This window comes from Lissotriton helveticus, chromosome 5_1, assembly GCF_964261635.1.
Source record: "Lissotriton helveticus chromosome 5_1, aLisHel1.1, whole genome shotgun sequence".
NCBI lineage: Eukaryota > Metazoa > Chordata > Amphibia > Caudata > Salamandridae > Lissotriton > Lissotriton helveticus.
Window position 1 is genome coordinate 78084237 of NC_136065.1, and position 13698 is coordinate 78097934.

A 13698-nucleotide genomic window follows, 5' to 3' on the forward strand; every position below is an offset into this window, starting at 1 on the left:
TTTAGACGATGATGAATGAGAATTATCCGAAAGTAAACTTTTGGGGTGAACAGGACTGGAGTCAGAGTGTTTGTCATGGCCCAGGGTGTCCGCGTTTGTTTCCATACCATGCTGGGATGTTGCGGTGGAGGGAGAGCCTGTTTGAGAGCTTTTTTGAGGAGCAGTGTCGAAAAAGTCACTAATTCGAAGTTGCGACAATGAGCCACCAGTTTGAGGGGATTTGACCTGGTGTGGCGGCAACTGCTGCTGGTTGGCCTCAGGGGAGACAACTCGTAAGACTGTGCCCTTTCTCTTGGGTAATTTCCTAAGCGGCTTGGAGTTCTCCATTGCAATCCCGTGAGTATTACTACTCCCTGGTGCCCTCCTGGGGCCCTCTGGGGACAGTGGCTCAAGAGTGAAGAGACCAGAGCTGCAGGCACCACAAGCCACCAGATGATAGGCCTGCGACAGCCCAGGAATAGCACGTCAGAGTTGCCAGCAACAGTGCAAAGAAAGACCTCCAGTGGCCCCGCCACTCAGGGCCTCCGGGCTCGCGGCCGATCCTGACCAGGACTTGGACAGGCTAGAACACGACTGAGCACACACCCTGGCTTGAGATCCGCCGCCTACGGACTACAGCCCACGTCCTGCAACCCACAGCTAGAGCCAGAGCCAAAGAGCCGAGTCACCTGGTCTGGCGTACATCTCTCTGCTGCCCTCTTCTGCTCCAAAGTGTTCGTGGTCTCTACAATCAATCAATCCATTGCTGCCATTCTTAAAAAAAAAAGATCCCGTTTCTCTGTATTTTTTCCAAACCAGAACCGCAGTCTTGCCATGTCCCGCAGCCTCAGCCCTGAGAGCAGATAGAGTCTTTCACCGGGTCGCCTCTGGGTCCCCGCCTCAGCCAAGCCGTGCCGCGGCCCATGGCAGTCCTCTGCGCTTTGCACGCGGCCCTTCACAGCTTTCACGGCTCCCGACTCGCAGGGGCCCACAGGGGGCTCACAGGGGCCCACAGTGGGGCTCACGGGTTTATCCACCACCGTACGCGGCACACCCCGGTCTCCTTACCTCCTCCTCCTCCTCCAGTGGGGGGGGTTTTCAGCGCTTGGCCCGGCGTGGTGTGCTGCGGTGAAGCGTGGTGCCTATGGCGCTTGCTGACGCTTTCCGCTCCTGGCTCTCTGGCATCTGGCGTACGGCTCTCGGCTCTCTGCTGCCCTCTGGCTGCTCAGTCTAGCACGACTCGACTGAAGCGAAACTGATCATGATTAAGTATTTAAAAAATGCTAAAAAAGAGTATATAATGTCATAAACTTATTTAAAACGGTTGTTATGCAACTACTGCAGGGACATCTTCGTCCTAGATCTCATTGCCCCTAGCAGAAAACTTGCAACCCCAAAGCCCACCACAGGGGAGGGTAGCATTTGTAAAAATAACAGAGCAGGCTTTACTTGAACAAAGTTTGCCTCTCTCAATAGCGGCACTATCAATTTCTTACGAAGTAGGGTATAAAATTCACAGAAAAAGATAAAATGTAAAGTTTCCTGTTCCGAAAAAATATCACAAGGGCACGGCTTTAAGGTACCTGGCCGTGAAAACCCCTTGGGAAGGCTAAAGACCAGGACACGTGATTCAGCTGGAATCTAGTTAAACCAAAACAATGTTGTACGTTTCTTACTAGTGACAGTTAGGACTGTGGCTGTGAACTGAGGATGACATACCTTCTCACCATGGGCTTGGCAGGTTCAAACCCTCCCTAGTCATCTGATGCCTAACCAAGAACTTCATTTTAATATCCTTGATCGCTGCCGGTCCTAAAGATTTTGGTTTACTATACATATCTGGACAGCCCAGCAGCGTCAATTGCTCCCGGATGTATTTTAGCCACGGAATTAGTAGGGCCCCTTTAAGGGCAATGCAACCCATGGTGACCATCTGATTCAGAGCGGGAGAAACACTTGACCAAATCCTCAACCAACACATCAGGGGTGCAAAGCAATGTAATCCGAGATGTACCCCAAGCCAAGCTCCTCAAGCTCCTCATGTAAAATAAAGGCAGGGGTACTAGAGGGGAGAGCGAGGAGGCCGCGCGTACATTTGTTTTGGACCCCCTGGATGTCCCTCACATCCTTATGACCCCATACATCGCACCCATATGTCACCATAGGGATACATTTCTCTTTATAAACCTTGAGTAGGGCAAGTATTGGTTTCAACCCCAGTTATTTGGCAAAATACCAAATGGCCCAACTGCTCTGACCAAAGTGTTCTTTTTTTAATTGCCTTTGCGCAGCCCAGGACCCATTATTGTCAAATAACATCCCAAAATACGGAAAAGTGGGCTCTTTCGACAATTCCACCCCTTACAAAAAAACGTTGTCGCAGTGGCCTTTTTACTGCCCATTCTCATTGTGTGTGATTTGGTAAAATTGGTCGCTAAATCAAGTGACTCCATAAAATCAATAAAAGTATTTAAACGATTTTGGAGACCTATGGCTGTCCTTGCGAACAATTCTACGTCATGTGCGTACAGTAATGCTGGGACCAATTTGGACCCAGCTCCTGGGATGTCTTGAGTACTGCCTGTGAGGTGGTCTCTTAGTTTATTTATGTAAAGTGTGAACAATAAAGGTGTCATAATGCACCCCTGTCGTACCCCTCGCTTAACCTTCCAGCAATCCGTTAAACTACCATCATATTTAAATCTTACCGCCGTCATTGTTATTATAGGCATAGTGTAAAAAGGATACCAGACTCGGTTCTATGCCCAATTTCCCCAGAATCCGCCACAGTTTTAATTGATTTACTCGATCAAAGGCCGACGTTAGATCCATGAATCCCACGTGCAGTGGTGCCCCTCTTGCTCTGGTATACTTCCCATTCACCAGGCTCAAGTTTATACATTGATCCAATGTGCCTCTCCCTTACCTGAACCCATACTGCAAACCGCTAATGACATTAAAAGTTTCTAGCCGTAGTGATAGCCGCTTCAAAATCACCTTTCCCATAATTTTGGCAGCGGAATCCAAAAGTGAGATAGGTCTGTAACAGGCAGGGCCGTCCCTAGGTCCCTTTTAAAAAATTGGAATGATAATAGCCTTTGCCCATGATGGGGGAAAGCCACAGGTACGAGCAGCATTACAAACCCGAACCAATATTGCAGCCCATTCCAGAGGGTCTGCCTTATACAGGGGCCTTTCCCCAGCTCTGCCAAGAATAGCTGCCAGGACTCAACAACATTAAAATGAAGTGGCTCTAACGGCAGGATAGGCTCCCCCTCAGGTCCCAACCTCTCCAACTCACCATCACTATACAGTCTGCATTAGTGTTTCCAGTCTCCGAATACAACGGGCTGTTCATCACCGCCCAGAACATCTTACTATCCGAGTAGGTGCTTGCTTGACCAAGATCCCCCCATGCCCTTTCCCTGATAGCTTTCTTCCTCTCCTGAGTGGCCTTCTTATAGTCTGCCCTGCATGCCCTGATCTTACTCACATTTATGGGTTTTTGTTTAAGGGCCAGTGCTAAGTTATTATGGGTGGTTTTGGATCCGTTACCCTGCATGGGATAGTTAAGTTAGTGGCTATCTGATTGGTCGGTATTTCAAAGGCGTCTAATACCGCTCCATCCGACCCAGTGCTGTCCATACATACTAAAACCTTGGCTGTGCACTCCACGTACAACTTATCTAAAAACTGTTCAGGCACCACTTTCATCCATTTCAGTCTACGTGACTGGTCCTTAGTGCGAATATCATGCTTAGAGCCACCTCTACTCTCAACCTTATAAAAGGCAGATGAGTATAACAAGTCAAGTGTAAGGGGATTATGATCACTATAAGGGCTCCAGATCATTCATACTACAGACTGTAGGAGCTAAAGATGCAGAAATCATTATAAAATCAATAATACTGGAGCATCCTCGATGGCTAAAAATGGGAATAGGAGTATAAACCCCCGTTTGCTCTAAACAATACAATTTATTTGCAGCAAGAAGCCCCTCTAAGAGTATGCCCGACTCTGTATGTTCAAAATGGGTAAAAAATAGACAGTCCCCAGGGGCCTTATTTAAAATACAGTCCAACTTGCATAAATGTGTATTAAAATTGCCCAGAATTAAGATCTCAGAATAAGAATGTTTCAGTTTTTTTTATATGTATCAAAGGATACCTTCGAAGGCAACTAAATGTTCATTTGCAAAAAGTCTAGTAAAAGAATTATAGAAGTTTATTACTAATAGCTGGTGGTGATCCTTAAAAATCAGATCTACTGCCACAATAAGGGGAGAATGACACAAAGTGGCTCACTCTGTAGCCCAAGTCGAGAGAAACCAATAGGAGAAGACCTCCCCTTGCGCGCCCTGACGTGGAGGGGACTTCATGCTTAACGTAGGAGGTAAAACCATCCAAGTGAAAGCCTTCAGCTGTATCCCATGTCTCTTGTAGTGCAATTATTTGGTGGCCTTGGAATGTCCTACACCAAAGAGCGTCATCCCCCCTTGGTCCCAACACCTTGTACATTCCACGCGAGTACCCTCAAGCGGGCGGGATCTATCATAGGGGATGTTACACTAGGGGCGGAAACAAAATCAGGCTTCGTGAGTGGCATTATATTGCCCACTCCGATGGGGGCAGCCTAGCAGGATCTGGGCTCACAAGTCAGGGGATAATATTGACACGCATATCGTGATCTTAGCCCCTGCGGTTCAGTGTAGGTGCATGAGCTGGGTCAGTGTAGGTGCATGAGCTGGGTCAGTGTAGGTGCATGAGCTGGGTCAGTGTAGGTGCATGAGCTGGGTCAGTGTAGGTGCATACACTAGGTCAGTGTAGGTGCATGAGCTGGGCCAGTGTAGGTGCATGAGCTGGGTCAGTGTAGGTGCATGTGCTAGGTCAGTTTAAGTGCATGCTCTAGGGCAATGTAGATGCATGCGCTGGGTCAGTGTAGATGCATGCGCTGGGTCAGTGTAGGTGCATGAGCTGGGTCTGTGTAGGTGCATGAGCTGGGTCAGTGTAGGTGCATGAGCTGGGTCAGTGTAGGTGCATACACTAGGTCAGTGTAGGTGCATGAGCTGGGTCAGTGTAGGTGCATGCGCTGGGCCAGTGTAGGTGCATGAGCTGGGTCAGTGTAGGTGCAAGTGCTAGGTCAGTTTAAGTGCATGCTCTAGGGCAGTGTAGATGCATGCGCTGGGTCAGTGTAGATGCATGCGCTGGGTCAGTGTAGGTGCATGAGCTGGGTCTGTGTAGGTGCATGCCCTAGGTCAGTGTAGGTGCATGTGTTAGGTCAGTGTAGGTGCATGCACTGGGTCAGTGTAGATGCATGCGCTGGGTCAGTGGAGGTGCATGAGCTGGGTCAGTGTAGGTGCATGCGCTAGGTCAGTGTAGGTGCATGCGCTGGGTCAGTGTAGGTGCATGCACTGGGTCAGTGTAGATGCATGCGCTGGGTCAGTGTAGGTGCATGCGCTGGGTCAGTGTAGGTGCATGAGCTGGGCCAGTGTAGGTGCATGAGCTGGGTCAGTGTAGGTGCATGAGCTGGGTCAGTGTAGGTGCATGAGCTGGGTCAGTGTAGGTGCATACACTAGGTCAGTGTAGGTGCATGAGCTGGGCCAGTGTAGGTGCATGTGCTAGGTCAGTTTAAGTGCATGCTCTAGGGCAGTGTAGATGCATGCGCTGGGTCAGTGTAGGTGCATGCACTGGGTCAGTGTAGATGCATGCGCTGGGTCGGTGTAGGTGCATGCGCTGGGTCAGTGTAGGTGCATGTGTTTAGGTCTGTGTAGGTGCATGCCCTAGGTCAGTGTAGGTGCATGCGCTGGGTCAGTGTAGGTGCATGCACTGGGTCAGTGTAGATGCATGCGCTGGGTCAGTGTAGGTGCATGAGCTGGGTCAGTGTAGGTGCATGAGCTGGGTCAGTGTAGGTGCATGCGCTGGGTCAGTGTAGGTGCATGCGCTAGGTCAGTGTAGGTGCATGCGCTGGGTCAGTGTAGGTGCATGCACTGGGTCAGTGTAGATGCATGCGCTGGGTCAGTGTAGGTGCATGAGCTGGGTCAGTGTAGGTGCATGCGCTAGGTCAGTGTAGATGCATGCGCTGGGTCAGTGTAGGTGCATGAGCTGGGTCAGTGTAGGTGCATGCGCTGGGTCAGTGTAGGTGCATGAGCTGGGTCAGTGTAGGTGCATGCGCTAGGTCAGTGTAGGTGCATGCGCTGGGTCAGTGTAGGTGCATGCGCTAGGTCAGTGTAGATGCATGCGCTGGGTCAGTGTAGGTGCATGAGCTGGGTCAGTGTAGGTGCATGCGCTAGGTCAGTGTAGATGCATGCGCTGGGTCAGTGTAGGTGCATGAGCTGGGTCAGTGTAGGTGCATGAGCTGGGTCAGTGTAGGTGCATGCGCTAGGTCAGTGTAGGTGCATGCGCTGGGTCAGTGTAGGTGCATGCGCTGGGTCAGTGTAGGTGCATGTGTTAGGTCAGTGTAGGGGCATGCGCTGGGTCAGTGTAGGTGCATGCGCTGGGTCAGTGTAGGTGCATGAGCTGGGTCAGTGTAGGTGCATGAGCTGGGCCAGTGTAGGTGCATGAGCTGGGTCAGTGTAGGTGCATGCGCTAGGTCAGTGTAGGTGCATGCGCTGGGTCAGTGTAGGGGCATGCGCTGGGTCAGTGTAGGTGCATGCGCTGGGCCAGTGTAGGTGCATGAGCTGGGTCAGTGTAGGTGCATGTGCTAGGTCAGTTTAAGTGCATGCTCTAGGGCAGTGTAGATGCATGCGCTGGGTCAGTGTAGGTGCATGTGTTTAGGTCAGTGTAGGTGCATGCGCTGGGTCAGTGTAGGGGCATGCGCTAGGTCAGTGTAGGTGCATGCGCTGGGTCAGTGTAGGTGCATGCGCTAGGTCAGTGTAGGTGCATGCGCTGGGTCAGTGTAGGGGCATGCGCTGGGTCAGTGTAGGTGCATGAGCTGGGTCAGTGTAGGTGCATGCGCTGGGTCAGTGTAGGTGCATGCGCTGGGCCAGTGTAGGTGCATGAGCTGGGTCAGTGTAGGTGCATGTGCTAGGTCAGTTTAAGTGCATGCTCTAGGGCAGTGTAGATGCATGCGCTGGGTCAGTGTAGGTGCATGTGTTTAGGTCTGTGTAGGTGCATGCCCTAGGTCAGTGTAGGTGCATGCGCTGGCTCAGTGTAGGTGCATGTGCTAGGTCAGTGTAAGTGCATCCGCTGGGTCAGTGTAGGTGCATGCGCTGGGTCAGGGTAGGGGCATGCGCTGGGTCAGTGTAGGTGTATGTGCTGGGTCAGTGTAGGTGTATGTGCTGGGTCAGTGTAGAAGCATGTGTTTGGTGACTGTTGGAGCTAGAACTCTGGAGCACAGAATGTGTTATACAGTAAATACCAAATTCTGAGGTGCAAATCCATCCCATTATATACTATGATCCCGCACCATAGAACATCACGCCAGCCCATTCCATCATAACGTTCCATACAATATCGCCATAACATACCATTCCATAAAATTCGATACCATACTATGCAATTGCATCTAATCCCTTCCTACCCCATACCATACCACCTGAACATTTCATGCCATACCATTCCATAGCACACCACACCACACCAATCCATGCCATCCCATTGAATTCAAATTACCAATTAGTACCATCCCATCTCATCACATCCCATTCCGAACCACACCATCCCATCATACCATATTATACCACGATCCCAACCCATAGCACCCCACCCTCCCATCCAATCATAACGTTCAAAACCATACAATACCATCACATACACACTATCCCATCCCTTCCTATCCCAATCCATAGGAATAGAACATTCCATATCATACCACATGCTTTTCATGAACAGTAACATACAGCGCTAATCATCACATTGATATTTACCTTTATAAATCTTCATCATCTCTGGGCTCTGAATCTTCACATTATTACACCTGTAATAACACACACATCTTTTTATTAAAGAGCAATGACAGAGGATGAACATCACATAAGACTTGTATTTGAAATAATATTCAGTATTAAGAGCAGCACCTGCGGACTAGTGCTTAGTGTGAGTTACTGTTCATACAAAACAGTCAAAGCTTGAATGAAGTTTAAAAGTACCTCTAATACATTATGACAGGATGCGGGTGTTCTAAGGCAGATAGCTCAGTGAGAGAAGCGTGCTTCGTGTGATGCTATGGAGTGCCACACGCGAGTCTTCTAGGAGCGGCGGTTAGCTCAGTGAGAGGGGTGACTCACAGGTTACATCTGCTCCTGGTGGAGTCTTGCGTATATACTTAATAAATACTTCTTTAACTGGAGTGCACGTGCATTCCTGCCAGCACCCACAACACAACACTGCCACACCCAACGCCTGCCAGTGTAAACCTTGTTACTATCCTCTACAATCAAGATGTTGGGTTAGCCTTAGTGGGATATATAAGGAAGATTTGAACCCAGACCCCTTAGTAATGAAAGGTTGGTTCCAAAACAAAAACTCCCACGTCCTAAAGAACAGCAGATTTTAGGTCTTAGGGGAAGGATCACAGAGGGAGAGATAAGGGAACAGGTCTGGAGGCTCAGTAATGGGAAAGCAGCAGGCCCAGACGGGATCCCATCTGAATTCTGTATAAAATTGATTACCTCGTTGGTCCCCTTCTGAGTATTTTATTTTAATGAGATCTCTCTGGAGGGCTGTTAAATTGCACCCACCTGGTATGAGGCAAGTGTAGTTATGATCCTAAAGATGCTAGGTTAGCGGATTCCTAAACACCTATATGGTTGTCGAACTGTGATTACAAAATGATCATAGGAATCTTGGCTAAGAGGTTGTCAGATATCCTTCAAACCATTTCGATCAAAAGGGGTCTGTGCCTAACAGACAGCTGTATGAATAATCGATTGAATTATCGCTGCAAATGATACGGCCGAGGAATTTAATCTCCTGTTTACAATCGTAAGACTTGATGCTGCTAAAGCATTTGATAGGGTTATTTGGGTCTATCTTTGGAAGGTATTGCAGAATTTTGGTTTCAGCAGTAAAGTTACTGGAGTTGTACAAAATGTTATATAAGGTGCCGGCAGCCAATTTACAGCTTCTTTTCAGGTATCCACAGGAACTAGGCAGGGGTGTACTTTGTCGCCAATTCTGTCCTGTATATATATATTGAGCCCTTTTCCCAGATGATCAGTGGGATAAGACCATTCTTCCCTTTGAAGCTGCAGGGTTACCAACCAAAATAGCACTGTATGCTGAAGACATAGTTCTGTATACATCGAACCCAGAGCTCTCTGTTCCACAGCTTGAGATGCATGCAGGAGATTTTGGGAGTCTTTCAGGGTATTTAATCTATAAGGGGAAGACCGAGATTATGACATAGGCTAAAGAGAAGGTAGGGCTTCAAACTGGAACCCAGATTAGGTATCTAGGAATCAAGGTAACTCAGAGTTTGGAGGAAATACCAGACGTAAACCTAACTAAGGTATGCCATTGTTAATATGGAAAAAATCAATGGTTAAAAGATTTAAAAACAGAGGATACTCGGATACTCTAATTAACAAGGCGGCTAGAAGAGTCCAGAAATTACAGAGAGATGATACATTGAGATCTAAGAGTAAACCTGAAGTATCTCAAAATAATCAGAAAATCAGAATGATTACCAACTTTGGTAGAGGGAGCCATAAACTTTTCAATATTATGAACAAACATTGGCATATGCTCAGTTCCGATAAAGATCTGAAGCCCTTTCTAACGGAGCGACCGAGCATTACGTACAGAAAAGGAATGTCTCTAGCTAATATTGTGAGCCCAAGTTATCCAAAACCTATTACACAAATAAGCCAGAGTGACTGGCTTCGAACTCGCCGGAATGGCTTTTTTCATTGTGGTAATTGTAGCTCATGTCGGTGGGCAATGAGGAAAGTACAGACATTTGAATATAATAATACTGGTACATTCTCTATTGATTCTTTCATTAACTGTGAAACATCATTTGTAATTTATGTTATTGCCTGTCTTTGTGGTAAAATCTATGTAGGAAGTACAGTAAGGAGACTCAAAGACCGTATGATTGAACACTATCGTGCACTCAAAAATGGGGATACAAGGTATCCTATTGCTTCACATTATATTCAAAATGGGAATGATTCTGATAAACATAAATTCTTGTGTCATGGTATTGAACAAGTGGTGCGTGATCAAGAGGGAGAGAGAGGACCAGAAAGCTAGTCCTTATCCCCGGGGTAATATGTGATATAATCAAAAGGAGACTAGCTCATATTTATTTTAGTTTACAAAAAACAAGAAAGGAGAAGACTCTGGTATGTTTTCGTCATGGAGTGGGAACACCTGGTGAGTGTGTTCATAAAGCCCTCACCCACCAACCTAGTTGGTGGCATGCTTCATCATCGGGCCCACCCAGTAGCACCTAGCGTGCCCCGGGTGTGCTTCAACGCCTGACTACAGCGGAGCTGGTATTTTGCTGAGTGTGCAGTGAAGATAGTTAAGATAGTGATGTTAAAACGGCTAGGCGGGGCTCCCAGTACCCGAGGGTAAAATTAGACTTTAATACCTGGGCCTCCGTCAGCGGTTAAAAATAAGGCAGGAAGATGTAAGGGGCCAGTTACGACCTCTCACATCCAATGGGTCAACATGTTTCAGCCAGTGCTTTATGACTAAGCTGGCTTTCTTCAGGACCTAAATAACAAGCATTTGCAATGCAATAGGTCTCGCAGCATTAAAGTTTGAGTTATTGGCATTGTGTATGACAATGCGTTGCATAACATTTTTAGCAAACTTTGAATTGGTGAGCAGTTTGAGTGTGTGCAAGAGTATGCTGTTGCTCACAGCTGTTATTCACACAGCTCTAATGCTGCACCTCACCACAGGGCTGACGCAGTTATTATTCACAAAGCTCTGATGATGCACCTCAGGCATGACACCCGAGTCTGTTTACCATTGCCTCCCAAACTGCAGGTGCATTTGATTATTCAATTAGCCGGACTATTTAAGACCCGGGAAACGGCCACTCCTCACCGGTATGCGAAGGAGGCACTACAGGTCCAGAGCAGGCTCGGCCCAGAAAAGCTGTGAGTATGAGAAACAACCACCACGACTCCTGGTAAGCGCTCTTTTCTCCCACACAGGTCTCCCTAATCATTGTGGTAAACGTTTGTCCCCCCAGGGTCAAGCCCTTGCCACCTCTCAACCTTGAGGTCAGACTGAGCAAAAACTAGCGTAAGAGTGCCCTCATGCGCCGCTCTACACTCATGCACAATGTTTTTCTCCGTCTTTTAATCACTTCACCCTCGAGTTACAAGTGCGATTCTCACCGTGATGGTACCACCAATACCATTACACTTTAGTCACCTATAGCCCACATGAACCCGCTATAGTGACGGCAATCAGTTGTGTACAACTCTGTACATCCGAATGGCTCTATTCTTCCCTTGTATGTTTTGTCTTTTGTCCATAAATGTTACATGTACAGGTGGTCTTGAGAAGGGAATCCCCCTCTCACACATAGATACACTTTAGGGCGTGTAGACACATAGTCTAAACCACACTCCCACTAGTTTGCTTACACTCACCCCTTTTTATTTAGGTCCTGAAGAATGCCAGCTTAGTCATAAGGCACTGGCTGAAACATGTTGACCCATTGGATGTGAGAGGTCGTAACTCGCCCCTTACATCTTCCTGCCTTATTTTTAACTGCTGACGGAGGCCCAGGTATTAAAGTCTAATTTTACCCTCGGGTACTGGGACCCCCGCCTAGCCGTTTTAACATCACTATCTTAACTATCTTCACTGCACACTCAGCAAAATACCAGCTCCGCTGTAGTCAGGCGTTGAAGCACACCCGGGGCACGCTAGGTGCTACTGGGTGGGCCCGATGATGAAGCATGCCACCAACTAGGTTGGTGGGTGAGGGCTTTATGAACACACTCACCAGGTGTTCCCACTCCATGACGAAAACAAACCAGAGTCTTCTCCTTTCTTGTTTTTTGTAAACTAAAATAAATATGAGCTAGTCTCCTTTTGATTATATCACATTGAACAAGTGGTGTCAGACAGACGAGGAGGAAACAGGCTACTAAAACTCAGACGTAAAGAGGCAAGATGGATCATGGTCCTCCGAGCAGTTGAAGATGGACTAAATATGGATTCAGAGCTTCAATATTACTTGGGTGAACATTAAGAATATGAATCATAATGTATACTATGTATCTCTAGATGTGAACTGGCTCTTCAAGCCAAGAATTTGCTATGTACTATTTGTATAACATCTATATATCTTTATATGATGCTAGGGTGCTTCGAATGCTAATATCATGACCCCTTCAGATGTTGTGAATTAGAACTTATAGTGGAATGATGTGAGGCGCTTGATACTCTGTCACTGACAATTACTTCCAAAAAAACTTTACACTTCCTAAATCTTCTCTAATTTTGATATTTACAGGAATCCTGATAATTTATTCCTATGTATCCTTTAGTTGCTTAAATATGTTACATAAATATACAGCATGGCGAATAGACTATAAGGTAATATTGGTAGATTCACCTTTCCAACATGGCGGAGCCAGAACACTCGTTTTTGCCTATAGCTTTCGGACATCCAGGTAAAATCAACCAGTGCAGACGGCAATAGAATATGCCGTACTTGCCGCTATACCTATGTAACTAATGGGTATATTTTGCTATATCTTTATAATATTTTTAATGTTATCATTACACGCGATAAATTAAGAAAGTCGATAATTTCTCAAAATGAGAGACAACTGCTATACTATATGCAAGGTATCATTTTGTTAACGTAGACTGGGCAAAATAATCGTTACAGCAGTTCTCCTAATAGTGACTCATACTGTTTTTGTATAAAACGCGGAAAACCTAAATAAAATGGCGGCCTTAAAACTACTATATTGAATTAACCAGATCGTAGAATACTTAAGGAAGATGGCGCTGATGACAGACGCCGGTGAAACCGAACACGGTAGGATGTAACCGAAGATATACTGAACTAACTGTTGAGAAAGGTGAGCGCTAACCTATTTGAAGCAGCAAATGTTAAAAACTAACGTAGGATACGGATCTATAGACCTTTTTTCTTTTCTAAATAGATTTCGCAACTGTGAAACTACTTGAGACGCTGATAATAGTGATATACGAGCTAAGGACTGAATGAAAGATACACAGAATTTAGAGCTGGGAATGGTAAGCGAAATGTAAATAAAGATTGTAATAGATACATAATATTCAGGACACAGACCGATAGATCCTGTTTATTTATTTTAATAGAATCTGCAAAACATTAAGACGTAGAAAAGTACTGACAGACCGGCGTGAATACTGGAGAGGTAATACAGTAGTATCTGTACTATTCTAGAAATAATGACTCATGAGTTTAAGTATGGTCTCAAGTGTATATGCTCAGTTGATTTTATTAGTGTTAAGAGCTTAACAAACTTGCACTGGTAGAGTACCTTTAGACTAGTGCAATATAGTAACAACTTGAACTATTTACTAGACAAACTTTAAATTCTTTATTTAGTTTGACTGGTTGTAACTTGTGGAGTCAGAGCTAAGAGTATCCTTATATCATTCCAGAAACTGTTACTCAATGATGAAAAATAACTCTTTTATGAGGACAAAATAAAAGCCCGAAAATAACGAAGGATAAATCACTTAATTTAGGTAAAACATATTTAAGTTTATTATGTATGGCGAAATACCTGAATGTTTTGTTGTGAAG

The 13698-nt window shown here is 46.2% G+C and overlaps 1 protein-coding gene across 1 annotated transcript in view; it reads right to left on the reverse strand.

Annotated features, from left to right (window-relative positions):
- LOC144754157 (E3 ubiquitin-protein ligase TRIM39-like) overlaps nucleotides 1-13698 on the reverse strand; it is an 80468-nt gene that overhangs the window by 19463 nt on the left and 47307 nt on the right. The window contains exon 5 of the mRNA XM_078641739.1: nucleotides 7844-7893. Within this exon, the coding sequence (XP_078497865.1) occupies nucleotides 7844-7893 (50 nt within the window). The remainder of the gene's footprint in view (nucleotides 1-7843; nucleotides 7894-13698) is intronic.